Genomic DNA, 27711 nt, shown 5'->3' with positions numbered 1-27711 from the left:
TCTCCGCTAGCAACCCCACTCACCCAGGCCATGAGAGGGGCTGCTGGTTCGGATGCTCACCTAGCCACAGCGGCTGCCCCTGGGAGTTGAAGAGGAGGCTCTCACCCTCCCGCTGGTATGAGGGAGACACGTAGAAGTCACTGCTAATGATGCGCTGCAGGTGGCTGTCCTGCCAGTGGAGGTCACAGCCCTCGATCGCCCGGGTGAATACGGTTCGTCTGGGCCTGGCCAGCGAGTCTGCAAAGAGAACAACCATCAGTGCCTTGGTGGGGCATGGGCAGCCTGTTCCTGCCCCCAGCCACGAGCTCCCTGGACAGAGCAATGTCTTTACAATGTGAACAAAGCCCCAGCTGGTCCCACTCCAGCTGTTTCTGACTGAACAGGGGCTCTGGCTCCTGAGCTACAGCAGTCGGCCTTTAGGTAACTCTGCTGCCCGTCCCACCTCTGATGGCAACTGCCATCTCCTTAGACAGCACTGCTAAGCAACTTGCTGGAATGACTGACTGCCTTGGCCAGAGAGGTGAGAGGAGGCAGGGACTACCCATCCATTAGCTTTCTGATGATAATCCACTGCCACATATGAGGCTGATACCTTGAAACGTGGCAGTGTGTTCCTACCCGTGACGCTCAGCATCACCGACATTACCGACAGGGTAAGGGCTGGCCTTCCTCAGCTTTACTGTCCCACAAGCACCACCAGCTCTCCTCTTCTGCTCCAAAGCAAAGTCCTGGCTTCACTGAACCACAGCTGCTTACACCAGCAGCACCTGAAGCCGTGAAGGGAACCGCTCGAGTGTGTCTCATCTGCCTCTGGGTGATGAGGGGAACCACTGCCTTTCAGCAACCTCTGCGGGCTGCGCGAGAGGGCTGGAAGCGGGGAGAGAGCATCACCAGAGACCTCACTGCTGCTCTGCAGCAGATGTCTGTGCTCCTCTTCAGAGCTGCTCTGTAACTTCAATAACATTTCTGAAGCTATCAAATGCTGTATGAGCATTTCACTCTATCCAGACAGATCAGACAAGTGGTTTGTCGGGAGGAAAAGGCCTGTCTGGAGCAATCCTGCTATCGCTCCAGCCATGCCAGATCACGAGGGCCAAACACAGCTGGCAGGCGGCAGAACAGGAAGCCCCAAAGGGGATGCAACACTGAACGTCAGGTCCTGCAACCCGCAGGACGGGCCGACTTAAATGCGTTCAAGGGTGGAAAACAAAAGGCATTGCTCAAAGCTGATCCAAGGAGGCTGGATAAACACGCTCCGGAAACGATGGCAACAAGCAATTAGCCTGAATGCTGCAGGCACCCCGAGGTGGAGAGAAATTAAACAGGTGTTTGTACGTAGAGAACAATGCTGCTCACTTTACTAGGGAGGATTTCAGGAATCAGCTGTTCTCCTTCAGTAATAAAAAGAGGCTGGCAACAGTCTGCAGCGGTATTTGCGTATGCACAAACACTAACTCCAGGACACCTCCAGATCCATGCTGCTTTCAGACCCCTGGCTTGGAGAGGCAAGAGCATGGGGACGAGGGGACACCCCCAGCGTGCACTTCATAAACTCCCCTGCTCAGCCCCAACAACCTGCCCCAAACACTGGAGCGAATCCTCAGCAGAGCCGGGAACACCAGCGGGGAGTCCCGGGGCTGGCACAGGACATGGAGCATGGCCAGGTTTAAATTCAGCTGCTCCCCAAGGATGCGCACGGGGGAGGCACAGCGAGCAGCCAGGGCGTGCGGTCCTGACTGTGGCTGGGTTGGGTTGGCAGGACGGCCACACTCCCGAATTGCTGCTGAGGGAGTAATCCCACCCAGAAGAGTGACATCTCCCCCCCGGCATGGCTGCTGTCCCCCTCTCCTCTTCCCACGTTGGCCACGCTTAATACACAAAGGGCAGTTCCAGGGCAGCAGATGGAGGCACGGTAAGAGCAGCAACTTTCAATTAATGCCTATCTACTTCAGGCAAAAGCGGGGAAAGTGCTTAAATATAAAGGGATCAAATGCTTTGTCAGGGGTTGAGAAAATATTTTAGCACAAAGGAACAACCCCATAACTAGATCGCTTGTTTGTGTTCTGCACTTGAACTGCGTTTAATATTCCTGGCTAATGACTTATCTACCACCTGAATCAAAGCCCATAAGCAAGGCTCAAGGGCTGGGAAACGGGCTTGACACCATCTCCATCTCCTCACTCTCACAGCCAGGGCTTCCGAGCTCAGCTCCGCTCTGATTCAAGCAGCACCAATTTTCTGTAAAACTCCATACCCAAACCTACGCAGTCTGCAGGGGTCTAAACTCCCCCAAGGTCAAGCTGCTTTAAAATGGCATCTAGTTTGATGTTCAAAATACAGGTGACTTCACCCAAGATGTAGCAGAGCCAAAAATTTCCACGTGTATCCAAAACCAGAGGCTGTGAAGCAGAAAGTTTTGTATTCCTGTGACTCCCAGAGACATCACCAGCAGGTGAACTGAGGTCTCTCCACTTTGGTGCGAGTTTTGACCCAGATGCAACCCCTGTGGCCATCGGCTGGACTTCCACTCCCTGCCCAGACTCACCTTGGCTGTGACCGGAGCTCTGCGTAAGCGCGTTGGTGATGTTGGGAAGCTCATTACCGTAATTGCCGTCTTCCAGGGGACAGACGTCCATCTCGCCCCACTTGCGCAGCTGCCGGAGCCAGCAGGATTTCTCTTCCAGCTTGCAGTGTGGGTTTAACACCACGCACACCCACAGCGCCCCTAAACAAAGCCAAGAAATCAAGGAGGTGTCACCACCATACCCGCGGGGCAAAGCTCTTCTGCTGCCACGCTCATCCTGAGAGCCTGCAAGGTTTCATCGGCATTGGTAAACTCATTTCAGCATAATGCACAGACCCAGGAGGGGGATTTAGACAGCTTTTAAATAAAAGTAAAACTCCTCTGTAATGAAGCTAAATTATAATCTCATGAGATGGGGGACAGTGGGGAGGAGGGAAGGAGAGAGCGGCTGTGTACGAATTTGTGAGTGCTTCTGTCTGCCAGGACAAATCTAGTGTTTGAACTACACATCAAAGCATGCTTAAAAACACCCTGGCAAGCTGCAGAGTCTGTATCTCCAAAGACTAACCTGATTTTGATCCTACCCACGTTCCAAGTGCTTTAAAGCCCACTCCGAATGCTATTTCATCTGCCATTGTTCTTCAGGCCATTTGCATTCTACTATTTAAAAAGGAGATTTGGTGTATTTTCTTCCCTTTTTTTTTTTTTTCTTCCTTTTTCTCTTTTTAATCCCCAGTAGCCCCCAGCCTGCAGAGGAACCTGGAGCCTGGCTTGATGTCTCGCAGGCAAGACCCCCCCCAAGGCGTGAGCCCTCCAGATCTCCCAAGCAGAGGTGCCCATCAGTAGGACGCCCATGCTGACACACTCTGGGACAACCGTGGGATCTCACAGGCCTGACGGTGCTGTCCTGCTGCGTGAGAGGCCAAACCAGGCCCAAGGACATCTGTCATCATCAAGATCCTTTCATAAGACAGGGCTGACACTGGTGCTGCTCACCCAGCCTTGCTGACCCTTCTGAGTCACCCACTGCTCTGAAAGGGCCTGCAACAACCCAGGTAAATGGAGAACCATGAATTCTCCTTTGGCTAATTGCATTTCTGCCCAAATTTCCCTGCAAGGCTGCCAGGATACAGCATGTCCCCTCCCTTGTGCCTGCTCCGTGGGGTGGGATGGCTGCGTGCTGGCACAGCTATGGTGTGTGGTGTCCCTGGGGAGCCCCTCGGGCTGAGCAGCCTGAGTTGCTCCTCTCTCTGCCAGTATCAGATCCTGCCATGCATGCAGGACAGCTCAGCCTCCTGCAGAAACACCCTCTGCTGCCTCTCCAACATGGGCCCAGCAGAGACCTGGAGCACCTTCCTCCTCCCCATCCATCCAGTTGCTCTCCTCACCTCTCCATCACTCCCAAGAGCCAAAGTTCCCATCCCAAAGTGCCAGTCAGCAACAGGACATCACCCAACAGGGCTCTGCTGCACGGCGAGCGCCCAAACCACCTCCCTCACTCGCTGTGTTTTGCGTGGCAGCTCCCCAGCTGCACAGCCACACAGTCGAGCCAAACAGCACCCAGCGAGGCTGCGACTCTTGACACAGGCAGCTGGAGCAGCCGGTCCCTTTTCCAGGAAGCACGAGGCAAAACCAGGCTGAGCAGTGATATTCTGGCTCGGGCTCCACTCCAGCGTCTCCCTGCTCCTCTGGGTTATAGCTGGGCTTTGGTCATGCTTTTGGGGTGCATCTCCTGGGACCTGTCCTCTGCCAGGTGGGATCTGTGGACATGTTTGGTTCAAATCATTAATAAGGCGTGGAAGCTGTGCATGTCCAGCTCCTCAGAGCAGCCTGGCTCGGCAGGACAGACGTCATGGCGTCACAACGCAGATGGTGGCAGCAGCATCGCATCCAGGAACAGGCACGAGAAAGGCAACTGCAGGCACTGAAGATCAGCAAATATTCAAAGCAGTGCTTGTCTGGTCCAGCTCCATCCACGTCTCAGCTCCACCACTCCCACAAAACCCCGCCAAAACCCTGCTCCTTTCTGATGAACAGGCAGGAATAAGACTTGAGTTGCAACATCAGTGATTAATGCGTGTGCAAGAGAAGAGCTATCTCCTTAGGGACTTTCAGGGCCCATCTCTCCCATAGCATGTCTATGTCACTCACTCCCAGGCTCCATGGGGGTTGCATGGACACAGCATCTTTTGAAAAATCAGGTCTCGGCTCCAGAAAATGAGTCTTCCTTAAGGCTCTGGTTATTGTCCCTCACCTGAGCAGGGAGCCCTGTCTGCTGCCACCGCAAGGGCATAAAACTCCCCACCTCCTCAGGTGCTCACAAGCTAAGCCCTGAGCTAGGCTCCTAGCGATGGGCATCCCCAGGCTCCAACTGGTTTCGGGCATCCCCTTCCCACCCACGCTCTGGCACATTGTCATTGCCCCTCTTCCCCTGTTCTGGGGCTGCTTGTGCAAAAAGCAGCCTCCAGCAATTTCAGCTCACGCCTCTGATGGTGCACAGAGTGGCTGGGCTGGCAGGCGGTAACAAAGCTTGGTGCTCCGGCTCCACTGTCCCCAGGAATGGGATGTGCCTGCTGGATTTTTGGCTCCCACAGCTCAGCTCATGACTTTGCAGCCTATTTTTGGGAGCCCTCCGAGGCATCCTTTGCCTGCCAAAATATACTGTGCCCCTGGGCTCTCCTGAAGAAGGGAAGATGTGATGGGGAGGTGGGGGCAAGGAGGGAAGAGGAATTTACATCTGTCTCAGCCCCGATAGTTATCTGGGAGATGGAAAAGAGGGGTTTTCTGAGCCCTATGGTCAAGTGACATCAGCTGACGGCACAAGTGACTCCTGAGCCTAAACGCCATGCCGGGTCAGACTCCCTGTCTGTTCACATGCTGCAGAAACCTTCATCTGAACTTTCTGATAGCAGGAGGTTAAGCGGGGAACAAAGCAGCAGATCACGATTAAGCTAAGCCTCTAAACAAAAATGCTTTTTGATGATGGGGTTGGGGGCGGGGGGGGGTGGGCAATGTTAGAGCCTTCCCAGCCCAGTGGTCCTGGTTGCTGGCCCCAGAGAGGACAGGCACTCCGATCCCGCGCCCAAGTTTCCAAACCATCAAAGAAATTCTCCCATTTCCCACAGGGTCGCCCCCCAGCTTAATCTGCTGAAATTCCCCACTGTAAACAAGTGGCTGAGATAAATAAACCCGTCTCCAGGCAGATTAAGGTCAGGCTGCACTTCAGCTGGTTTTTCGTCTATTTTTTGTAATTAGGCTTTAATCGTAAGTACTAATGCGCCAGGGCAAATACTCCCACGCCGCAGAGCTCTCCATCCAGCAGGTCTTTCCTTTGGGTCCCCAGCAGACGGGGCAATAGATGTTCAGTTGGCAGCACATGCGCAAGTAAACGATGCTGTTTTAATTTTAATTTTTTTTTTTTTTAAACTCTGAAATCCTGCAAAATCCTTCACATTTTACCCAGCATAAATCCACAATCTTCTTTAAGGCTGATCTTCTTCCAATCCCACGCAAGTCTGTGATGCAGTCTTTGCTAAAATCGATGATTAATTATTAAACACGTGCCCAAAATAATTTCCGCAAGGCCCATTTTTCTCTTCCATGTGGCAACGGAACGTGGTCTGTGCCGGGGCTTCCCACGGCAGCTGGCAACAGGCCCCTCATCCCCCGCTTCAGCAGCAGCGGTAGCACCAGGCAGCTTTGGTGTCTGCAGCCCACAGGTAGTCGGACAATGTGCCTTCAACAGCCCTGCACACCCCAGCTTCCACTACCACCCAGTGATGGTTTGGGACATCTCTCCGCGTTGCTGGTGTTTGTTACTGGTGAACACCAGCTCACTGCAGCTCTGGTCCCTCTGTACCTCTACCCTTCCTTCAGAGGGATGCTCTGTTCCTATAGCAAACACTGCCCAAAGCCAAATCCAAAAGGCTTCTGTAAGCCAGGGGGAATAATCCCTGCTTTGAGTACAGTCCATGCCCATCCTGCCCTGGAGCCGCTTCTTGGACCATCACCATGTCCCCTGCAGGGGCTCCTCTTCAGCGTGGAGATGCACAGACCCTCCTGCGTGACGTGCCTATGCCAGGCGAGCCGCTTGCTGTGACGTGCATTGGCTGGCACCACGCTTCACCTGCTGTCACACTGATCCAGCCTTAGCGGGGCCCTGACAGTCCCTAGCCACCTTGCCATCTGCTGATGGGGACGTGCTGTCACCTCCTCCCACTCTGCCGACCAAAACTATGCACACCAACCTGGTCCTTGCATGGTTAAATCAGGACTGAAACCCAACCACTCCTGCCTTGTGTGTGCTGGAAGGGAGGGAGGGCTCTCAGCTTGAATATAGCTGGTTTGAAATCTGGCCAAACAATCTGTAATTCTGGGCAAATTCCTTCCTGTGTCCAGGCCTGCCCAGACACCCACCCATCCACGTTTCACCTATGTGTTTGCTTTCTTCCATGTGGAAATTCTGGCTTGGTGGATTTGGCCACCTCTCCAGGATCCTTGCATATCCAACCATCTAGCTGCAGCATCCCAAAATCCTGGAAATAGCTTCTTGGCAAGCAAGCACAGATGAGCTCTCCAGAGCTGGCATGTGTATTTCCATCCAGGGAACTTCACACAGAAGCAAGACATCCCACCCCTGCCTAGCCCTTGTCTGCGCAGTCTCACCAGGCTCTCTGCTCTCACAGCTAAGTCTGCATTCGTTGGGCACTTGGTAAGAGGGTCTGTGATCCCAACTGCAGTCTCAGGTGCTCCAGAACCTGGACCACCCTCATCCTTCTGCCAGCTCTACAACATCCCTCTGGTCCCAGCCCATGAGCCCTTGCCCTCACACAGCATCTCCTACCAGCAGGCTGCAGAGCTCAAATTCACTTGTAAAACTATGGCATAAGTCAAACTATTCACTCAAGATCCAGATGTCCAGGAGAGCCTAGAACTTCTGGGTTAACTCCACCACAAAACCAACCTCCCTGGGCTCACGTCATCTAAATGTTTTATTCTAATGATATTACGGTGTCAGCCAGCTGAGCCGATGTCTAAGGTGCTTAGCTAGAATTACCCAGAACTGCATTTCCCTTAAAGCCAGGCTCTGCACTGGCCATCCTGCCCCCCTCACCCTGGAAACGTGCACCAGAGCAGGTAGAAATGTGTTAGATGGGATGAGATTTGAGAGCTGCCTCTCCCTGTTCAGATCACGGCTCCTCCGGGAACAGCACTCCCACGTCCAGGCTGCATCCAGCCCCAGGGGCTCAGCAGCCCCCATGTCCTCCCTCACAAAGGCTTCGGGGCAGCACGCTGAAGACCAGGCTGCTGCAAGTATGGGACCAGCCACCATCATGCACACCCATCACCCTTGACCCCTTCACAGGAGAGGGGCTGGTTTAAGGTGTTGGAACTGTGTCGTTTGGGCCTGATCCAGCTGTCCCACCAGGATTTTCCCAGCAGGGGATACAGTAAGCTCCTGGCATCTCTCAGGGCCTCTTCCCCCCAGAAAGAGGCCCAAAGGACTCTGGAACAACATCTGCTGGCCCAGCGGTGCAGGCAACCCTGCTGCTGCTGTCTGCAAGGCAGTGACCCTTACCCAGCTCATCCCAGAGCTGCCGGCACTTCTCCGTTATGCCCGTTCCCTGCTGCCTCCAGAGGGAGAGCCGAGGGTCGGCCATGAACTGCTCTGTTATCAATGTCAGCATCCTGGCCCCGTTGGAGTCCCTCATGCGCAGCATCTCCCGGACCTGGAAAGGAGAGAGAGAAAGTCTTTAGCAAGACAAACCATGGTCCTTCCGAGATGCTTAAGGCCTAGCTGGTAACCCACAGCTCCCTGTCTGGGGGTCCAGACTGTAAACATATACATATATATACATATGTGTGTGTGTGTGTGTGTAACATATAGTCATGCGCTATAACACTCATACAAAGTCTGTGAAGGGGCTGGTTGGAGTCCAACTGAGTAGCAGCCACCGCCTAGCTGTGAAGAGGACCAAGAATTTAACAACATGAACACAAGGCCCTTCTGCAAAGAAAGAGAAGTAGGCTGGTGCCATCTCCCCATGGTCTTGGTAGGCTCTGCAGGGTTGGCCTTCACCTCCCTGTGCTGATGGGGAGACGGGGGAAAGCCCTCCCTTGTGCAGGGATCACGGCAATCCCATCGTGTGGGAGGAAGGGACCTGCCAGGAGAGTGGGTGAGACAACCCAGGCCTGACCCAGAGCCTGGATTACAACCGCCTGCTCCGTGACCGGGCGAGAAGGCACTGGAGCAGAGATTCCCAGCTGTGACAGGCACCCTGCCAGGGCAGCCGGCGAGCTGCCGGCTACGTGACACACCAAGCGAAGAGGGGAGAGAGCAGCCGGCTCCTCCTCACCTTGGCAAACATGGAGTTGAGCTGCTTCCCCGAGCCGTAGTACCCTCCCTGAGATAGGAACATCTTCACCTGCTCTCGGACCTGTTCTTCATCCAAGTGCCAGCAGTTCTCGTCATCGATGCTGGCCCCAGCAGTGGGGTCAGGAGCGCCTGGGGGGGTGGGAAAGGAGAAGAAAAGAGACAAGTGTGTTTTAGCAGCAAGGTCTGCAGTCCCACCAACAAGAAATGGACCTACCTCTATCTTATGCGGACCCACCTCTGTTCTGCTAGCTCAGGCAAGGCAAAACCAACCAGGTTTCCAGGCAGTGAGCCCCAGCTGGCAGTGTTATGCTCTCCCTCCACAGCAGTGGCAGCAGGGGAAGCGATCCCGACCACAGGGCTAATGCCTAGCCCCTCTCCCTCTGCGCCCCATGTGAAGTGAGGCCAAGGAAGAGCAGGGACCTTCCTTCCTTCAAAGCCCTGGGGGCACAGGCAGTGCAGCTGCAGAGCCTGGGGTGCTCCCCAGCTCCAGGGATCGCCTGGGGTGCTCCTCCTCCTGCTCCACATCACCCATTTGTTTAAGCATCAATAAAGCTCCAATTCCTGCAAGCCCTTCCTCACATTAGGAACAGTCTAACAAAGGTACCACTGCATCAGGGCTCCAGAGCCCCGGGTTAAACACCTGATCCCACCTCTCATTTGCTTTGGGACAGGGGAAAAGTCCCTCTGCATCAGTGTACCTGCCAGGGAGAGACCCTCCGCTGGAAAGAGCAAAGGATCAATAGTCCTTCAAAGAGCAAACTGTGACCACAGCAGGGCCTTTGGCAGGCACACGTGTGTGTTCACAGGCTGTATTTCATCTTCCAGAGAACAAAAAAAAGACAAAAAAACCCACAGGTGCTTTAAACAACAGCTTGAATCCACCTCCCCTTGTTTTGTCCCCTTCAATTCCCACTTTTCCCCAAGTGCTGCCCTACCTCCCAGCAATGCCCCAGCTTCCCAGGCTTACTGGGCAGGCAGCAGCACGACTCCAGCAAGCAGCCAGGAGCACAAAAGGGAACAGAAACTCAGCTTTTCTGCTCCCCGCTTTTGAGTCCTGCTCTGCAGAAACTCTTCAGGGAACACCAGTGCCAAGGAGGGCCTGGCACTCCACTTTGGTTTGCTTCTCCCATCTCGTCTCCCTCTTGAGCAAGGAAGAGGCTCAGCAGGGGAAGAGCAAGGTGCTGCACGGACAGCCAAGGGATGCTGTAGCTGACATGTTCCCAATTAAATCTTAATGATGTCTTCCCCACTTGACTGGGAACTGGTTGGTGAGCAGACATCGCTTTCATGCAGAGACAACCCGGGATGCTGTGCACAGCCCAGCCCCATGTACTGCTGAGCCAGGAACTCAAGTGCAATTCATGAAAATCAAGCCCCAGGATGCATGCTCAGCAGGGCAACTGTCTCTTCTTGGCTTGTAAGTGAGAGGACGTCAACCCAAGGGGTTGTGCTCCTCTGGCAAAGGCTGAGAATGCTCCTGACCCGGTAAGATACAGCCATTTGTATTTGATGTCCTTTACAAAATTCCTTTAATTTCTGCTAACAGTCACTGCCCAAGAGTGGCTCCAGCAAGCTCTAGGTGCAGTCTGCACCATGTTGAAGGGCCAGGATGCTGCTGCTCCCTCTGCAGAATGATTTATCATTGACAGAACCACGTAATTGGGACAGGAGCTGAAGCAGCAGAAAGGAAATCACGGCCCCTGGATGAGCACAAGGACTTTCGCCTACAGCCCTGCGCATCCCCTGATGCCACTTCCCTGCCACCAGTGGCCAAACCCCACCATAAGCCACGAGGGACCACCACACCAGGGACAGTCCATCCTGGCCTGTCAGCTTTTCAGTGCCTTTTCCTTCCCTCCCCCAACCCGGTCCTTATCTTGCAGATAAAGAGCAGACAAGCCAGCGATTATCCCCTATCAGGAACCGATGACTAATCTGTCTACCACCAGCGCTTATCCAGACCCATCTCCGAGGTATCCCAGACGCTCACACTCATAATATCCTCCTCGCCACTAACCCGCCCACTGCTCCCAGCTGCAGCTCCCCAGACTCGGCCAGGTCATCTCAGCTGCCTCTATAGGGTCACCTGCCTGCATCTAAAGGGACCAGGAGGGCGTGGATGCTTCAGGTGACCCATCCCACCGAAGGTCAGCTCATCCTTGGTCCCTCACTGAGGTCACTGCGACAGATGAAGGTGGAGGTGTTAGCAAGATGCAAAAGGTGGATGCATTTTCTGAGGTTCCCGGGGCTACCCTCAGTGCTCGCTGCTCACACATAGCATTAGCAACGGAAAGCCCAAGCAGCGAGGAAAGCGTGCAGGAAGCTAAATAAAACCTCCTCCTCCCACGCAACACATTGAGCACTTCGCACGTTAGGGTTCAGGCTGCAGCCAAATTAGTAACGCACCTCCCGCGCCTCCAAATAAAACCCAAATTTGCTTGTAAATGTATTTTGCTCTCCTATAAAAGATTCAGAGAGAGGGTTGTAATAGCAGATTCCCACACGTGCAACACAACCCGACAGATAACGGGCTGCCCAATTACGCCCGGGAGCTGGATAAACATTTAAGAGCAAACAATGGGATTTGTGCTGGGTTTAAATATTAATGGCAGGATTTGTCCACTTCCCCTTGCCAATGTTCACACCGTGGGGGCTTCGGCAGCGGCACGCCGTGACGCAGCCGATGAGTGATTCCATGTCTCGGCTCCAAAGGAGCAGGGAACGGCATGTAAAACAGCCTGGCGCCTGCGTAACACATTTCTCATATAGCAGCATTCCTGCTCCAAAGAGCCCTGTTTCAGATGTGCTGGATCTTGGTCCTGCCGGATTCAGATTTAAGGAAACACCACTGCACATCTTGAGTGGAAAGTGTTTGACCAGCCCATTTACACTGGCTGTAGAAACAGAGATAAAAAGGCAATCCATCACACTCCAAGCAGGACCCCCCCTCGCTGCGGGCTCGGGGTTTAACTGCTTAAGAGCCAAGTGAGACTTCCCCAGGCCGATACAAAGACTGAGAAAGAAGGACTGAAAAAATCTATGAATTAGAAAACAGTGAAGCCAGACATGGAAAATTCAGTGCCTTGCTCAGAAATTAGCTGCCCAACACAAAGAAAACAAAAGGCACTCCTGGACTGGAAAGCAGCAGGTTTGCAGGGCTGAGGAGGTGGTCGCACCTCGTGGGTCATGCCAAGGCATCGGCGCATCCCGAACCCAAGCTCCTGAACCCAGGAAGGGGAGATACATCCACCAGGCGGCATGGGAAGCACTCCCAGCCCGTCTCATCCAGAGCAGGAGTGGAAACACAAAGAAAAAGGGATAATTATTATTTTTAACCAGTGCCTGGAGCTGATAAACGGATGGTAAAAGCAACCCAGGGATGCAGGTGGCTGCCCTGGCATCTCCCTCACAGCTGTCTCGGCCAACTGTGCCCAGCACCCACTGGTGGCTCAGGGTCTGGCTGTGCTGGCCCAGGGGCTGGCGGTGCTGGGGAGAGCTCTGCCAGCCAGCCGAGCCAGAGCCGCCCAGAGCAGGGCTGGCCGTCGTGGCAGAGCTTCACAAGGGACATCTCATGACTGCACGTGGTGGCGTTGCCGAATGCCTCCGGGCTGCCTCTCCTGCGGCCAGAGAGAAAACAGACGTGAAGGAACGGCTCAGGGCAGGGGGTGGGGAGGACAGAGACAAATAAACAAACAGCAGAAAACCTCAGAGAGAAAATAACCAGGCACCAGAAAGGAAATGAACTCTAACGAGGGATTAAAAATAGCAGCAAAGCGAGGAGTCAATCTCCGCCAAGGCTCCCAGTTCGTTTTCAAGGGGAGGCAGGTTGGATGGAGCCTCCAGGGCAGCCTGAAGATTCACACCCATCTGACAGTGATGGGGCAAGTGAAGCCAAACTGGCTCCCAGTATGGTGCTGGGAGATCTCTGGTTTAGCTGGTACCAGCACCGGGTCCAGCTGTCTTTGGAAGCTGCTTGTCAAGCACCACACGTGCTCTGAGGTCATTCAACCACCCCGGTGGCTCTGCAAGACAAAGGGGAAGAGCCGCCGGTGGAGACTTTCTCTCCAGCACTCAGGTGTGTTATTTTCCCTTAAGTTCAGCTCAGCAACCAGGAACACGAATCCCTTGGAGACCTGACCTTCTCCTCCTCCCCAGTGGGAAGGCAGAATTTCAAATGATTTACCAGTACTGCCCTCCAGATGCTGTCGTGGGATGACCTCAAAGTTAAAGACCGCCTGAGGACTCCTCAACCATTAGCCCTGGCTCAGTGTGACAGGACAAGCAGGCAGGGACTTCCCGCATGGCCGACCTGGCAGCTGACTTGCTGTGCACATGGAGCAAGATGGGCCATCAGGTGAAGGACAGTACTAGTACCAGCTCACGAGTTTAAGGAAGGGCTCAAGGTGGTCAAGAACACATCTGAGATGAATGTGAAAATATGAGGCAGATTGCTCCTTAGGCTTTTGCATAAGCAGATGTGGTTTTCCCACACCAAAGCCTGAGGAACCATTCACTCTAAGAGCGTTCTGAAGGTCCTCTCCTCCAAGGAAGCTCCTGAAACCTTGCAGGACCACACAGGCCCCTCGGTGATTCACACTGACTCTCCGCCGGCTTGTCCTCAGAGGGAGCTGCCCTGCACTCTGAGACAGCAGAGGTTTTGTGGCTTTTCCCACTTCTGGCTAAGAAGAGCATCCCAAGCCTTTCCATGGCATCAGCTGTGCACCACAGACACTGTGTCACCCACTGGCATTTCCGTGGGGCGGACAGACCGCCCTGACGATGTCTCCTGGCCTCAGGGCAGCAGCTCTCGCCAACATGCCTGAGTGCTGCTCGGGCAGGGTGAGTTACTGAGCTGCAAGCACCGGGCCTGCCAAAACCTCCTTCTCCTTACGCAAGGAACGGAGAGACTTCGCCAATAAGGCATGAAGGACACCTCTAAGCCCCAGATCTTCTGGGTCCACAGGCACTGTCAGTCCTCAGAGCTACCTTTCCTGTCATTAAGCTTCTAATTACAGATTTTAATGACCACCGCCTCTGGCCTTGCAGTGGTTTCCATCAGCCTCCAATCCTCCCTCGGCCACAGACTGCTTTTGCCCTCAGGAAGAATCCAACATTTGCCCCCAAAGCCCAGACATCCTGATCAGGCTCAAAGGATGTATCTGAGACAGCAGCTTTCCCTCTATATAACCCACACTGATCCTGTCTTCCTCTTAAAATAAATTCGTATCACTCCCTACAAGCACACACCAAAACACAAGAGGAGAGGAATGCCACTTCCCAAGTCTGTGGGATGGCTTGGACCCTGCACACCCGCTGCTGCTGGGTGTTGGATCCACACTGTGTGAGCAGGAAACCCAGCGCTGCTGTCAGGACTCATAGGTGCTTCTGAGTTCCCCCTCCTCCACACGGCTTGCTTTTGTCCCTGAAATCTCCCACTCCGCCTACAATTCCCATTTCAGCCCTTTTTCACAGCCTTGCCCTCTCCAATACCTCCTGGCCCTTTCTGCAATACTTTACTGTACCAAAGCAATCGCTCATTGTTGCTCATTTGCCCCTCAGAGGGACTTACTCTTCCCATGTTTCATGGTGGCAGAACATGGATCCCACACTGGCAAAGCGGCACCTATTCCAGCACGTCCAACCATGGCTGGTGGCCCTGAGCCACGTCCTCAGCTTGCATTTCCCCCAAGCCAGGCTGGCCCCACTGCAAACCAACGTGAGCCCTGGGCTGATGCTCTTGAAGAGCAGGGTGCCAAGGTGGCCACCACCAGACACTCCTCGCTCCATTGGAGGCCTGGCTGTTGGATCCAAGCTCTCCAGCTGCAGGTCCTGGCTGCCCACAGCAGCCACCCCACCAGGAAAGGCCAAGCAAGTCACATTAGCTGGTGCAATGACAACCTTGCAGCCTTGCTCCGTGCTGGACAGTCATGCCGCTAACTTTGTCCCCAAGCAGGAACACACTTGGGGAGCGGACCCAGCAGCAGTGAAACCCACCCCTGTCTCCTCGCTCCAGCTGCCGCTTAGATGCCGAGTGTGGAGGTGTCAGACACGTGAGATGCTCTCACTGGGAGCACGCAGCCCTTCGCCGCCAGCTCTGAGAGCAGAAACGTGACCCACTTGAGCAGCCAGAGGTCAAGTGGGGAGCAGAGCAGCAGGCACACCTAGGCTCTCTGCTCGGATCGAATCCTTCGAGAACACGCAAGCGCCTTGGCTGCGCTCCGAGACTCCATCATTACTGCATAGTTTGCATTTCCTTCTAGGAAGGCAGCCGGGAAGATCGGCATGCGGTGCACAGCCCGCGGCTACAGGCTCCTGCAAGGAACAAAGCTCTGAAGCCCCGAGACAGCCGCCAGACAATGGCCTGTAATTTTCTTTGCAGTTCAGGCTCTGCAGGGGGAGAAGGAACAGCCCTGAAAGCCTTTTTCACAAAACCAGACGATCCCCTTGCACAAGGGACATTCCCCAACCAGCCTGGAGTGCTCCCAAGGTGCAGAATCAGCTCCTCCATCCCAAGTGCTCACCATCCACATGGAACAAACAGCCCTTTGGGTGACCAGAGGAAGATGGCGAAAACCTGATGCTGATTTAAAGCTCAACAGACCTCTCCTCAGAAGAAATGGGGTAAAAAGGAAAGGATTTCTGGAGAGGCTATTCTTTCTCCAAGGTGTAATAACCTCAGGTGTCCAATGCACACAGTGGGTTACTATTTGCCCTGCCAAAAGCCACCTTGGCCTCAGCCCCAAGGTGAATCAAGGGGTGAACCCAAGGGTCTGAACTAGACATGGCCAAGAAATACACACATAAGCCCATAAAGCTCTACATAAAGCATACCTTGAAGAATTTCAAGTCCCAGGATCAGTGACCCTCTATGAATGCATGAACCACAGCGGGGAAGGCCAAGATGAGGGAAAAATTTGGATCCCTTTCAACTGGAGCCCCCAGAATTGCTCTCACACATGCAGCCCCATATGCCTGCAGCCCTTCCTCACACTGGGCTTGTCGCTAAGTAGCTCTGCGATGTAATTGCACCGCAGCTGTGCTTCACTGGCAGGATGAGGAGGGCAAAGCTTGCAACACTGTCCAGGATCAAGAGCCAAAGCCCTGGACAACATCGTTCTGAACTTGAATGTGAGCTTTTTTGAGCCTTCCTTTTCACAGGGTACAACATCTATGAGTTTTAGATCATCTCATCATCCTAAGGCTGATGTGCATCCCCTCCAGGATGAGACAAGGCTGTTCTCCTGCTTGCAGAGGCATTTACTCGCTTGTGACCCCGGCTAGGCAGTCACAGGGGTGTCGGATAGGTGCCACCTCCTGCCGGGTAAGTCAACGTGTCTCTGTCGGTTCAAAATCACATGCTGGAGTGTGTGAATTTGCATGAGTCTGAAGGAACAGAGAATTTTTGCTTTGTTTTTTAAAACCACTTGTAAAAACAAGAGGCAGATATTGAACCGGAGCCAACATCTGTATCTTTGTAAGACTCTCAATCACCAGCCTTTTGCTGACTCTAGAGCAATAAATATTCAGAGTCTTAAAAGCTTTTCTTCAATCTGCTTAGGAGAAAGCAGCCTCAAACAATGGCCAAGAAGGGATCTTGCCCAACCTCAGCTTCAGTGGATCAGCTCAGGAAGGAAATGGACCTCACCAGATTCTTGCAGTACCATAGCTCCTCATTCTTTTTTAACGGCAAAAAATGAGGAACCCCCCGCAAAAGCCAGTAATTTAGAGCACAACCACCCATGCAGCAGATGTAGCCCTGTGGAGGAGACAAAAGCCTCTCCCAAGGTAGGAGCAGGAATGACCAGAAAGAGGGAGTGGAAAATATCTAAGATCAGAGCAGCCATCGCCCCTACCACGGAGCTGGACCCCTGGCCTCACACCTCTACATGTGGATTCAACCAGTTCAGATCCTATTTTAGGCTGCATAGGGGGCTTTTCATCTTCGGAGCACTTAACAGGCATGTGTTAATCCCCAAAACGCCCTTCCCCGGCAGATAAGTGTTCATTATCTCCACTCTACAGCTGGTGGGACAGGAGTGGTGGGGAGCAGCTCATTGTTACAGCCCCTGGGCAACCTCAGCTCCTGGGCTGGGAAAGACACAGCGAGAGAGTGCTGAGGAAGGGAGCCTCAGGGCAACTCTCCAGGGAGTCCAGGCCACCTCCTGGGCCAGTGGGCAACTGGAGTGGGGCTGGGATGGGCATTGTCCCCCAGCCAGGGCTTTCCAGGGGTTGGAAGTCAAAAGCATCTTTCAAACACACGCCCCCGCTGCTTTTATGCAGTAGGTCAGGACAGTGGTGCTCATTTATTATGGGTAAATTAACACCCATGGAGATTAAAGCTTTATCTCCCAGCAGCTCAGCTGCATCTGACTTAGAAACATGCAGGGCTGGGCTGACACTGTTTCTGCACGCTGGAGAAGCCATGTCCCCACTGCAGCCCCTGCTCCCCAGGGTCCCAGCACCACATCCTTCTGTGCTGGGGACTAATCACGCTCCCTTCCTCCACCCTTGGCTTCTCCATCCTGCTCCGAGCTGTGCCTTGTGCACTGCTCTGCCTTTTCTTGCCTGTTGAAGCCAGTGTTTGGCAGATAAAGAACAGAGAGGGCAGAACGGGGATGCACGGCCAGCACTGATGAGGTCCCAACACCCATGCATTAACATCAGTTTGACACTGCCGCCTCTCCACGCAGCAACAGCCAAACATGGCAAAATGAAGGTCAGCACTATCAATGTGAAACCACCAACCACCCCAGGCCCCAACGCAGAGTCAGTCATGCCAAGCCACTCAGGGGGAAGGAGGAATTACCGTGCACTTGGTTGATCTCCGAGTTGGACGACAGGATCTCATCAGCCAACTTCTGGGCGGTGGGCAGCACCTCGGTGTGGTGTGCCGTGATCAAATACTGAACAAACTTCTGGAGCTGGTCCCTGTTCATCTGGAAAAGGGTCTCTGAGATGGGAAGACGGAGTTTGACCTGGTCTGGCTTGCGGATCCTGTACAGTGAAAGCGCCACAACATGGGCGCAGTAAAAAATGTCCTTGTTCCCACAGCCGCATGTCACTGAGGTGATTTTGCAGCGGTCAAAGCTGATGGCCACCTTGTAGGTCATCTCTGGTTCTGTTGCAGTTGCTGGCTCCGTTACTGTCCCACTGAGGTGGAACCCTGGAGAGGGAAAGGAGGAGAGGGAAAGGCCACGTTAGCTTCCCTCCGACCACAATCACCCACGCAAACTCTGGAAGGAGGACTAGGCTAGCCAAGGCTGCTCACACATCGCTAGGTCAAGGAGCGCACCAGCCAACGCACGCCGTCCTGGTGACTTACACCCAGCAACAGACAGCCTGCCTACAAACACACTTCTGCACCAACACACACGTGCAGCCAGACTCACTGGCGAGTTTATTTAACAGCCAAAACCTCAGGGGAAGAGCAAAGCTGCTCAGTTCCCATTCGTTTAAGAGTCTCTCAGACTGTTTCTCTCCTGGGAGTCATCTTCATCCACGCCTCCCTGTTGCTGAATTTGCAACTCACGCGAGCGAGTGCTGGCAGGAAAAGGCCAGGTTTTCTTTTCTTTGATGAGGCAGACAAAAAAACCCACAAATTAAATGCAACGCAATTCCAGCTTCAGTCCCTCAACCAGGTAGAGCACTCCAGGGCACGGCCACAGCTCTGAGCTCTTGCACGCAGCGGGAGCAAGGAGCAGGGACAGGAGCAATGCACAGCCCAAACTGCAGGCTGGGGGAAAACTGTTTGTTCCTTGAGCTCCACAATATTTTGCTGCTGCCCTGAGAGCTTGAGCTTTCCCTGAAATACTGCTGCCAGGGAGCCACCTGCTTACCAGCAGGATCCGTGTGCTGGGCTGCAGGGACAGCCCAAATCACTCACACAAACATTACGGTGCCCCCGACAGACCCCACCGTGCTGCGAGGGGGTACAGCACCTTCAGGCACAAGCTGTGAAAAAAAGTCTCAACAAGTCCCAAACCGGGTCACAGGCACAAAATGGGCTCAAAAGGTCCTCTGGGTCCGAGGAAGGTGGATGTACCAAGCAAGTGAGGGATAAAGTCAGTGAGAAAAGAGTGGATGCCCATCAACGTCAATCTGAAAGCTCAGGAAGTCCTTCCCAGGAGGGTCCTTCCCAGCTGCCAGGGAGGTCCAACACCAACTTTGCACTTGCCCAGTCACCTGGAAAAGGGACATCTTTGCGTCCCCCCTTCATTCCGAGGAGAATGAGGCGGCACCAGGAGGTTAATTAACATGGCCGGGGCCAGCCAGTGCCCCCATGCGAGAGCCTGGCGTGGTACCTGGGACGCACCCTGCCCGGCCCAGCCCTCCTCCCTGAAAGAGGATGCTCACTTTTCTCTGTGCCACTGCAACCTTATTAAGCCCGTGTTTGTACAGAGGTCCCTGCAGAGCTGCCGTCCATCCCCCCGAGAAGGCGGCAGACAGAAGAGAGCCCTGCAATTAGCGACAGAAAAGGAGAAGGGGTGGGGGGGTGAAGATTAAAATACATTAACTGCATCAAACCCTTGTGCGTTTGCCAGCTCTCACAAAGGCTTTCCGAGACAAATTCTACCAGAGGTTTTTAATAAATGGCATCAAAACCAGCTATTCACTGCCAGTTTCTTTAAAGCCTCGCCAAAAACCACATTCAAATCTGATTAAGCGTCAAGGAGATCTGCTTTTACTTTAGCGTAGGGGAGGGGGAAAGCAGACCTGTTCTGTTGCCATCGCCTGAAATCCACCCCACGTGGCCAGCAGAGCAGGAGGGACGGCCCGCCACTACCCTCTCGCTCGCACGCTGCTGCCGTGGAAGTGCAGCTGCAGCGGTGCCGGGCTCGGCGCTGCGGGAGCAGCACAGCCAGGGGCTGCCGAGCCGCTCTCCACCGCAGTCCATCCCCCAGCAGCCAAACTATATAAATCCCGAGGATAAACTCCAAAGTGTTTATGTTTTACCACTTCTCTGGTCTGCGATGCTTGGCAGGCGGCTCCGACTCAGTGCCAGTTTCTCCCTAGTTTACTTTTTTGAACAAGATAAAAGGATTGGAAACCACATTCCTGAGGAAGAATGTATGTATATATGCATATGTACACCCGTAGGCACATACGCACATATACATAAAACCCTCTAAGACAAATTACTAGCCATAAACACTGCCTCGAAACGCTTACTTCTGCAGGATCATGGGCCAGACCCCACTTGGGGCTAAATGGTGTAGGCTGGAGGAACTCACTTAATCAAACGACATGTTTTGGGCAAGTTTAACTCTGAAAATACATCAATCATGGCGTGAATCCGGCCCCCTGAGAGAGGAAATTTGTCTGCATACTTCCGAGACTGCTCTCAGGCATCCTAAAAGCTGTGTTCCCCCATCCACTGCGAGAACCACTCCTTGCAACTCGCAGCCAGGGTCTGCACGCCGAACAGGACTGTTCAGCACATCGGCAACTGCCCAGTTCAACTGGCACTCAAGCCCTAAGTCAAGTGTTGCTTTAGATTTTAGCTATGGTGGCAGCAGGTCTATTTAAGATAAACTAGGAACTCTATACAAAACATTTATCAAAAGCTTAGCAGAAATTAAACACAGTGAGAGCGGGAGAGACACAAGCTGGCAGGAACAGAGGCATTATTTGGGAATATTTACATTAACAGAGGTCAGCCTGCAGCTACCATGCTGCGCGCTGCTCTGTGGCCAGATCTGCAGCCCGGCACCCATGAGCACACCAACTCAGCGGCAATGGGTGTCCCAGTCCCAGAGAAGAACGGCAGTTAAAAGGTAGGTTATGGTTTTTGTCTACCATTGTCTACCAAAGCACGCACTCTTGGTCCACACAAAACCCTGATGCTCCAGTCACCAAGAGCCTACAGGACACCCTGGAGAAGGACAGCTGTCACCATACCCTCCTCTGCATTCATCTCACATCCTAAAAGCACACGGGGCAGGCAAACCAGCACTCCAGCAGAGAAAACACAGCCCTGGCCACAGACACAGGGTCTGGATAGTGCTGAGAGCAAAACCATACTCTCCTCCAGGTCCCCCCTGCACGTTTCAATTTAAGACATTCCTACAGCTGAGTGCTTATCTAGGACTTCATCTTCTGTTCCTTAACATAAGCTAACTTGGTGTTTGATTTGCTGCCAGCAAAGTGACAGTGCCAGGGCTTGAAAACCATGGAAAAGAACTAATTAAACACCATCTTTGTAACTACAGACTCATTACGCCCCATCAGAGCCTAGCTTTGTCCCAAGAAAATGTCGCCGCCTCCCTGCCCCAGAACAGCCTCCCCTACTTTTACCACAGATGCTTCCCAGTGGATGTCTCTTTGATTCAGGTTGCAAAAGGAGCTAGGCATTCATACGTGCCCCAGAAAGAGCACAGAAAGGTGCCACGAATGTTCACAGGCACACAGGGCACAATGTCTCCTTCACAATCCTGCTTACCTGTCAAATGGGGACAAAACACTGGAGCAAGGATCTTCCTTGCATTAGTGCCACAGGACATTGTACCTCTGATTTAAATTAAAAGAAACCCTAGAAATGTCTTCTGGGAGTTCAAGAGCTCCACATACCAAACTTCATCAACTGGGCAACATTTTCCTCTTTGGAGCTGATAAACTGCACAGGCTGGGAGAAGCACAGATCCACAAAACATCCCCGGCCTCTGAAACAGCTACAAAGGATCAAGCCTTTAGCAGGAGCTCCAGTACAGGAGACTTCGCTATTAAGACGAGACCATTAAGGCTTCAACAGAAGCATCTTTAACCAAGACGGAGAATTCTTTGATCTCTAAACCTACTCAACCAAAAGGAGCTTTGTAAACTCTTTAGTTCTCTAAAAGCAGCCAGAGACTTTCAGCTGGGCATTATGAACCTGGATGTCCACAAGCCACCCGCTGGGAGAAACTACCAGCCTGTCCTGCAGCTCCAACCTGCCACCAGGCTGGCTGTGGAAAACCCTAGTCTTGGGTCCTCCAGCAAACCACTGAAGGTAAAGCCAACGTTCAAGCTGGTTACATCAAAATACCTGAAGTTCAGAGACGGGCAGACCACAGGTGGAAATTTAAACCCCAGAAACAAACAAAACCCAGGCATAATCCCTTCCCTTGTCATAACTGTGTCATCAAAAAGCCCTCCAACACCCGCGGGGAGGAGGAGGGAGAGGAGGACCCTGCAGATACAACACTAGCCGGGAACTCGAGAGCTCAGCTCTGCTCCCTCCGGCAGTTGCTGCTCACAGCCATCCTCCAGATTTCACACCGCAACCCAGGCAGAAGTCACAGTTGTCATTCGCAAACTTGTGCCATTCGGAAAAATTAGCTTGTTCTTCCCAGGTGCAGCACTCGCCTGCCTTTCACAGAACGTTAGCGCGATCCGACCCAGGAGGAAGGCTTCACATGCAGGAGGAGCCACCTCTAGGACCTAACACTGAACCAGCAGAGACCATCCCTGAGGTTGCTGCACTGGCATTGCTGTGCAAGAGAGGATGGGGACCAGTAATGCACAGATAACGTGGGGTGCATCTCGTCACGTCACTGTGGCTCCTCTGCCTCCTCTGCAGGCTTTTCTCGGTCTTTGTGAAAACCTCAAAACAGGGCAAGAAACAGTTCTGCAGAAGGAAACATGCAACCACATCAATCCCCCCAAGTAAGGACCACTGGCAGGATGCAGCTGGACACTATATCTAAAGAACTCACCCCCAGCATCTGGCTGTCAAAACCTCAAGTGACCTCCCAGTAACTGAGGCTGGTGTTTTGGGCAGCCTCCATTAGGAGCAAGGTGATGGAGAGTCCATCCACACAGCTTCCTGAAGGCACCAGCTGCATTCTCTTGCACGCCGGCCAGAGCGGGGTGGCTGCAAGCAGACAGCAGATTGGCTCCTCACTGCTCTTATGCCTGGTGCTCAGCACCCAGGACCCCACCTCTAGTCAGACTAAATCCACTTCAAATTTGTGTTTGGGCAGCTCTGCCTTCAGGCAGGCAGGAGCTCTGCAAAACCAAACGGACACAAACGCACGGATATTTATGGGGCTCAGCAGATGTAGACGAGGGAAACTGAAATTCTCAGCGCAAGTCATATACACTAGGTTAACATGACCCAAATATTTTTTTTTAAATTTCCAAACCACAGAAGAAAGGTATTTTAAACTAAAGCGATTCCAAGCTCTTTAGTGATTAAATGGACTGCAGCTCCAGCTCCTAGTGGAAAAACCATTTGTTTTTCCACTGTGTGAAAGCCATAACTAGCAATGAATAATAATTGCTGCACCGAGTGTTATTTATAAGCCATTCTCGGTCACATTTCCGTGCCTCGAAACAGCAGCTTTCTAAACATCAGCTTAAAATCGGTCAATATTTGTAATGTAGACAACACCCATGGGAGGAAGGTGTCGGTGTGCTCATGTGGTGGGAAGCAGAGGTTAGTAAAATCTTCCAAAGCTTTCCAGCTTCTAGATCAATTCCTCCAGCCGGCTGATGCTGACAATTGCTCAGTCCCTGACCTTGCAGTTGGAAAGGAGATGGGCTCATGAACTCATTTGCACATGACAATGCTCCAGCAAAGTGAATCATCTGCCTCCGATAGTAACGGAGAGTACGGCTCGCTCCAGCCCTCCCGGGCTCCATTCAACCAGCACGGGGCTGGCCTTTTGTGCTGCCAGTGCAAGAAAGACTCTGCTGAAGATGTGTGCAATTAAACCCACTTTTCTTGTTGCTCTTTTGATTCAGCTCAGCTCAATGAGAGGCACCCTAGGCAGGTGTTGTCACACACAGATAAAATGTGCCTTTTCAGAGAGCTGGCAGACAAAAAGGAAGAGGGTAAGGCTGAATCAATTGCCATTTCTCCCTTGCAAAATAGGGAATCCAGGCTTCCTGCAAGTCAATGAGCCTAGCTGTTAGGAGTTTACATCCTCCCTCCTCCCCAAAGCAATTTCTTTTTGTGACCACAGGCAAAGGTGTTGAACGAGACCTTGGCAGGGATGAAGGAGCAGGCGACGGCTGGCCGGGAGGATGCTGTCCCCGCAGGATGCAGCTCTGCTTCTTCTGCTGTACCTTTTCCCCCGGCAGCCCTCCTTCCCAGTCCCCACCATGCTCCCGTCCTTGCCCAGTCATTACCACCCTGGAAAAACACCTCTGGCTTCACAGAGCTAACAAAGACCATTAATAGCCCCCGTGCAGGAGCCATGCCTGCAGCGGAGCTGGCACTGGAGAAGCTGTAACAAAGGGATACTGCTGAGTTGGAGAGGATGCACCATGGCTGCAAGCGTCCCCACACATACCTACAGCCTCGGAAACCAACTACCACGCTTTAGGAGGAATACTGTCTCTTCAGGTAGGCCAGGGAAGAGGCAGGAGCTGCAGCTGTAAAGAGAGGAGATGCAAGCCAGGCTGTTTGTGCTGGAGGGAGCCGTAAGCTCCTCTGAGCAGCTGAGTAAGCTGGAGGGACGCTCTCTCTGCCATCTGCTCTGATCCCACAACACCTCCTGCAAATGAAGAGTCAATCCGCTGGTTTCTATCCCTGTTAACCTCTAATCAGCCAAGAGGACCGTCCTCTGCCTTGCTCTTTATCCGAGGCAGCTAATGCGTGAAGTGCACTGCGCTTCCCATCTGCTCCAGCATTACTAGAGTTAAAGGACAAAGCCGTTTCCCTGTCCCGAGCATTCACTTACACAGATGCCCTTGTATTAACTCAATTTCCCAGTGATTTCCATTATTACCCTTACAAGATTTCTAGTGTTTGTTTATCTAGGAGCCTGAAACGGAGGGTTTTTTCCTCCCTCTACCCAGCCTTGGGGGTAGCTGGACCATGGCTGTGCTACAGATGACTGGTCCCGATCTGTGACATTCCCCCCAAAATATGCACAACTGTTCCCCCATTTTCTCCCCAGCCTGGAGTGCTCTTTGTTGCCCATTCACCCCTGAAGACCCAGCTTTTTCGGGTCTTTGTTGCCAGCCCCAAAGCGAAGATCAGCCTTTCCAGCATCACCTTCCACATCCTTCCGCCGCCAGCTAGCAAATGGGTTTTTAATCTACCCAGATGCACAACCCTTGCTCTGAAGACATATGGTTTGGGGGAAGAAGGAAAAAAATATAACCAGTTTTAAAGCTCGGACTGATTTTCTCTGCTAAGGTGCAGCCCTGCAAGCTGAATTCCTCTGCTAGCAGTTCAGATCTAACACAAACCAACCCGAATGCCGGTTCTGCAGCAGCATAAGCAATAGAAAGGGCTTGAAGAGAGGATGAGTTCAGCACATCTCTGCTAACATGTGCTGCCCACATAATAACTGGTGGCAAAATGCTGTCAAGTCTCTGCTCTTTGCTGCTACATACTACTTTACTGCTATGGTAAGCCTGGATATAAAGAGCTTTCTCAAAACCATGAGAAATTAGAAAGATGAGGCTGTGCAGTACATTTTTTGATAGAAGTGATGAATGTACCATCTAAATCGAGAGAGAAAAAGCAACGTATCTCTGTGACCACCCCAAAAGCATCTCTCCTCTCTGCATTCATGAGCTGCTGCCTCTGAACAAGGAGCAATACAGTTCCTTGGTGCAGCTCAGGTGTTTTCTCAGCAGATGCAGGGTTGTTTTCAAGCATGAGTGAAAACATCCACAGAGAGGAAATTCACTTTTGCTGGAATTTCCGGGCTTGTGCATCCCATCAGTTGAGGCTGCCACAGAGCAGACCCAGCCCCATGCTGTCACCACCCCAGCTGCCTCCAGGAAACTGATGGGAGATGCCAAAACTCACATGTGAGGCTGAGCTGGGGTCACCTCCCGACTTCAATGGAGCCACCCAGATTTCCAGCAGCTGAGAAGCTGGCTTCTAGTACATAAAAGAGTTTTAATTAGGAAACGCCTCTTATCCCTCCATGCAAGTGTCACCACGATGGGATCACTGATCCTCACTGCAGCTGAAAGCGAGCGGAGCCGCACTCTTCCCTCTGTCACCTTTTTTTATGTGGCAATTTGCATAACTCTTAGCCCCACAAGAACATAACCCCAACCCCTAAAAGCGAAGTGCCTCCCACACCAGAGCTATTAACCTGTTGCTCCTGGGTTAAGGGCTCATCCCTGGGTACCCTCTGGGGAGCGAAGAAGTTGCTCCAAAGCCACAGACATCCTTTTCTCTCTACCTATCTGCTCCCTTTGCTGACCTGCTTTTCCAAGACATGGCCTCCCTCCCATGCTGGCTGTTTTTCCAGGCTTGGCTTTAGATTTTGTCTCCAAATACACAAAGATAAATTGCATTCAATGCGTATTTTGTAACTCAAACCTGCCTCTGGAGCAGGCCACCTCCAAACCAAAACCCAAACTCAATCCACCAATATGGAAAATCAAAAGCAAAAAAACCAAGGCAGAGAGCCTCCTGACTTGTCTTCTTCCCACGTTCTGGTTTTGCACAGGCAGGACCAGCAGCCAGCTTAACAAGGACCAGAATCAAACCAGGGCATTGTGCGGCAATGGAGGGAAGCAGGACGCCACCCCAATCCTCCCTGAGACACCAGATCTTAAAATAGCAGCTCTACAATTTATAGGGAAGTTATTAGTTATAATTTTCCTGGCCCTCAGAAGCCTTCCAAGGGAATGAGGCAGCCTAGATTCAGTATACGAAAATCTGCTCCAAATTCTTCCCAAAAAAGACATTTCTTCCACTAAGAATAGCCTTTTTTTTTTTTTTTTTTTTTTTTTAAAGGGAGGATTAAGTCTGACTTTCTAAGTTATTGGCAATGTTGGTTAAACGAACATTATATTTACGACGCGTTTCAATGGCATTTGTGGTAATGGCCTCGGCAACAGATTTTCTGAAAAGGTCAATTAACTTCCTTCCAAAACCCTCACCTTTAACTGCTCCTCCGAAGTGGAAAAATCTTTGAGACGACACCGTTCTGCCGTTTCTGCTCTCCATTCAGGGGCTGGGCACAGACCCCTGGGGCAGGCACCAGGATGACCTCCTTCTCCTGCCAACTTTTACAGCCCCCATTTATAAGAAACCCACCTTTTTTAACATATATATTGGATTTCACTAAGGAGACCGCAGCCAAACATTTTTTATATTGTAGAAATATTATTATACTTAAACGGCTTAGCTTACTTCAGTAGCTTCACAAAAACTTAGTGGTTTCCTTTCCCCCCAGCCCCCAAACCAATAAAGCTTAAATTTTGGAGCTTATTAGGGCAGCTCCATATAGGGAAATTAACTACTCATTGCAGAATAAATTATTCAGCAATTACTATTCCAGATCAGCCTCCTCTGTGGACATTTCATTCCAGAATAATTCTGGGAAACTTTTGGAGTGTATTAATTATTCCTGAAGGAAGGGACTTTAATTCCAGGACAGGGAGTCATTCAAGTAACTGCTGCACACCAGTGGCTGGGCTGGTCACCACTCCTTGGTGACAACCCTGACCAGAACAACCCCAGAAGAGGAGGTGAAGGGTGGGGTCAAGCTTGGGAATGGTGATGATGAATTTCAACACCCAGAAAAAATTGAGATGAAGGAAAGTCACACAACTTGATTTTGTGTCAAAACCCCTTTTTTTCTAGCTTGCTTTCAACCCATAAGCTGCAAAGTGAGAGGAACCATCTAGTGAGAGGTTGGAGGAGTTTGCATCATGAGGTGTAACATCTGCCCCACTGTGCTGGGGAAGGCAAATGATTCCTGTCCCTGGGATCTCTGCACAGAGCTGGGAAAGGGGGGGGATCTCCAGCAGGACCACACTTTGGAGAGGGGAACAACTGCTGTCATGTTGTTTCACACATATACATCTTGGTTCTGTGCTCTTCCCAGAGTCCTGCCCCATATATCAAGGTCCC

At 52.3% G+C, this 27711-nt stretch overlaps 1 protein-coding gene across 2 annotated transcripts in view; it reads right to left on the bottom strand.

Moving 5' to 3' along the window:
* ZSWIM5 (zinc finger SWIM-type containing 5) overlaps window positions 1-27711 on the bottom strand; it is a 100231-nt gene that overhangs the window by 12489 nt on the left and 60031 nt on the right. For both annotated transcript variants that reach the window (XM_037404947.1, XM_037404948.1), the window contains exons 2-6: window positions 17707-18063; window positions 8881-9029; window positions 8103-8253; window positions 2546-2725; window positions 61-237 (exon numbers count right to left, since the gene is read on the bottom strand). In XM_037404947.1, coding sequence (XP_037260844.1) covers window positions 61-237; window positions 2546-2725; window positions 8103-8253; window positions 8881-9029; window positions 17707-18063 — 1014 coding nt within the window. The remainder of the gene's footprint in view (window positions 1-60; window positions 238-2545; window positions 2726-8102; window positions 8254-8880; window positions 9030-17706; window positions 18064-27711) is intronic.

This window comes from Falco rusticolus, chromosome 11 (genome assembly GCF_015220075.1).
Source record: "Falco rusticolus isolate bFalRus1 chromosome 11, bFalRus1.pri, whole genome shotgun sequence".
Classification (NCBI taxonomy): Eukaryota; Metazoa; Chordata; class Aves; order Falconiformes; family Falconidae; genus Falco; species Falco rusticolus.
The sequence above is the reverse complement of the archived record's forward strand: the minus strand, read 5'-3'. Positions and strand labels throughout refer to the sequence as shown.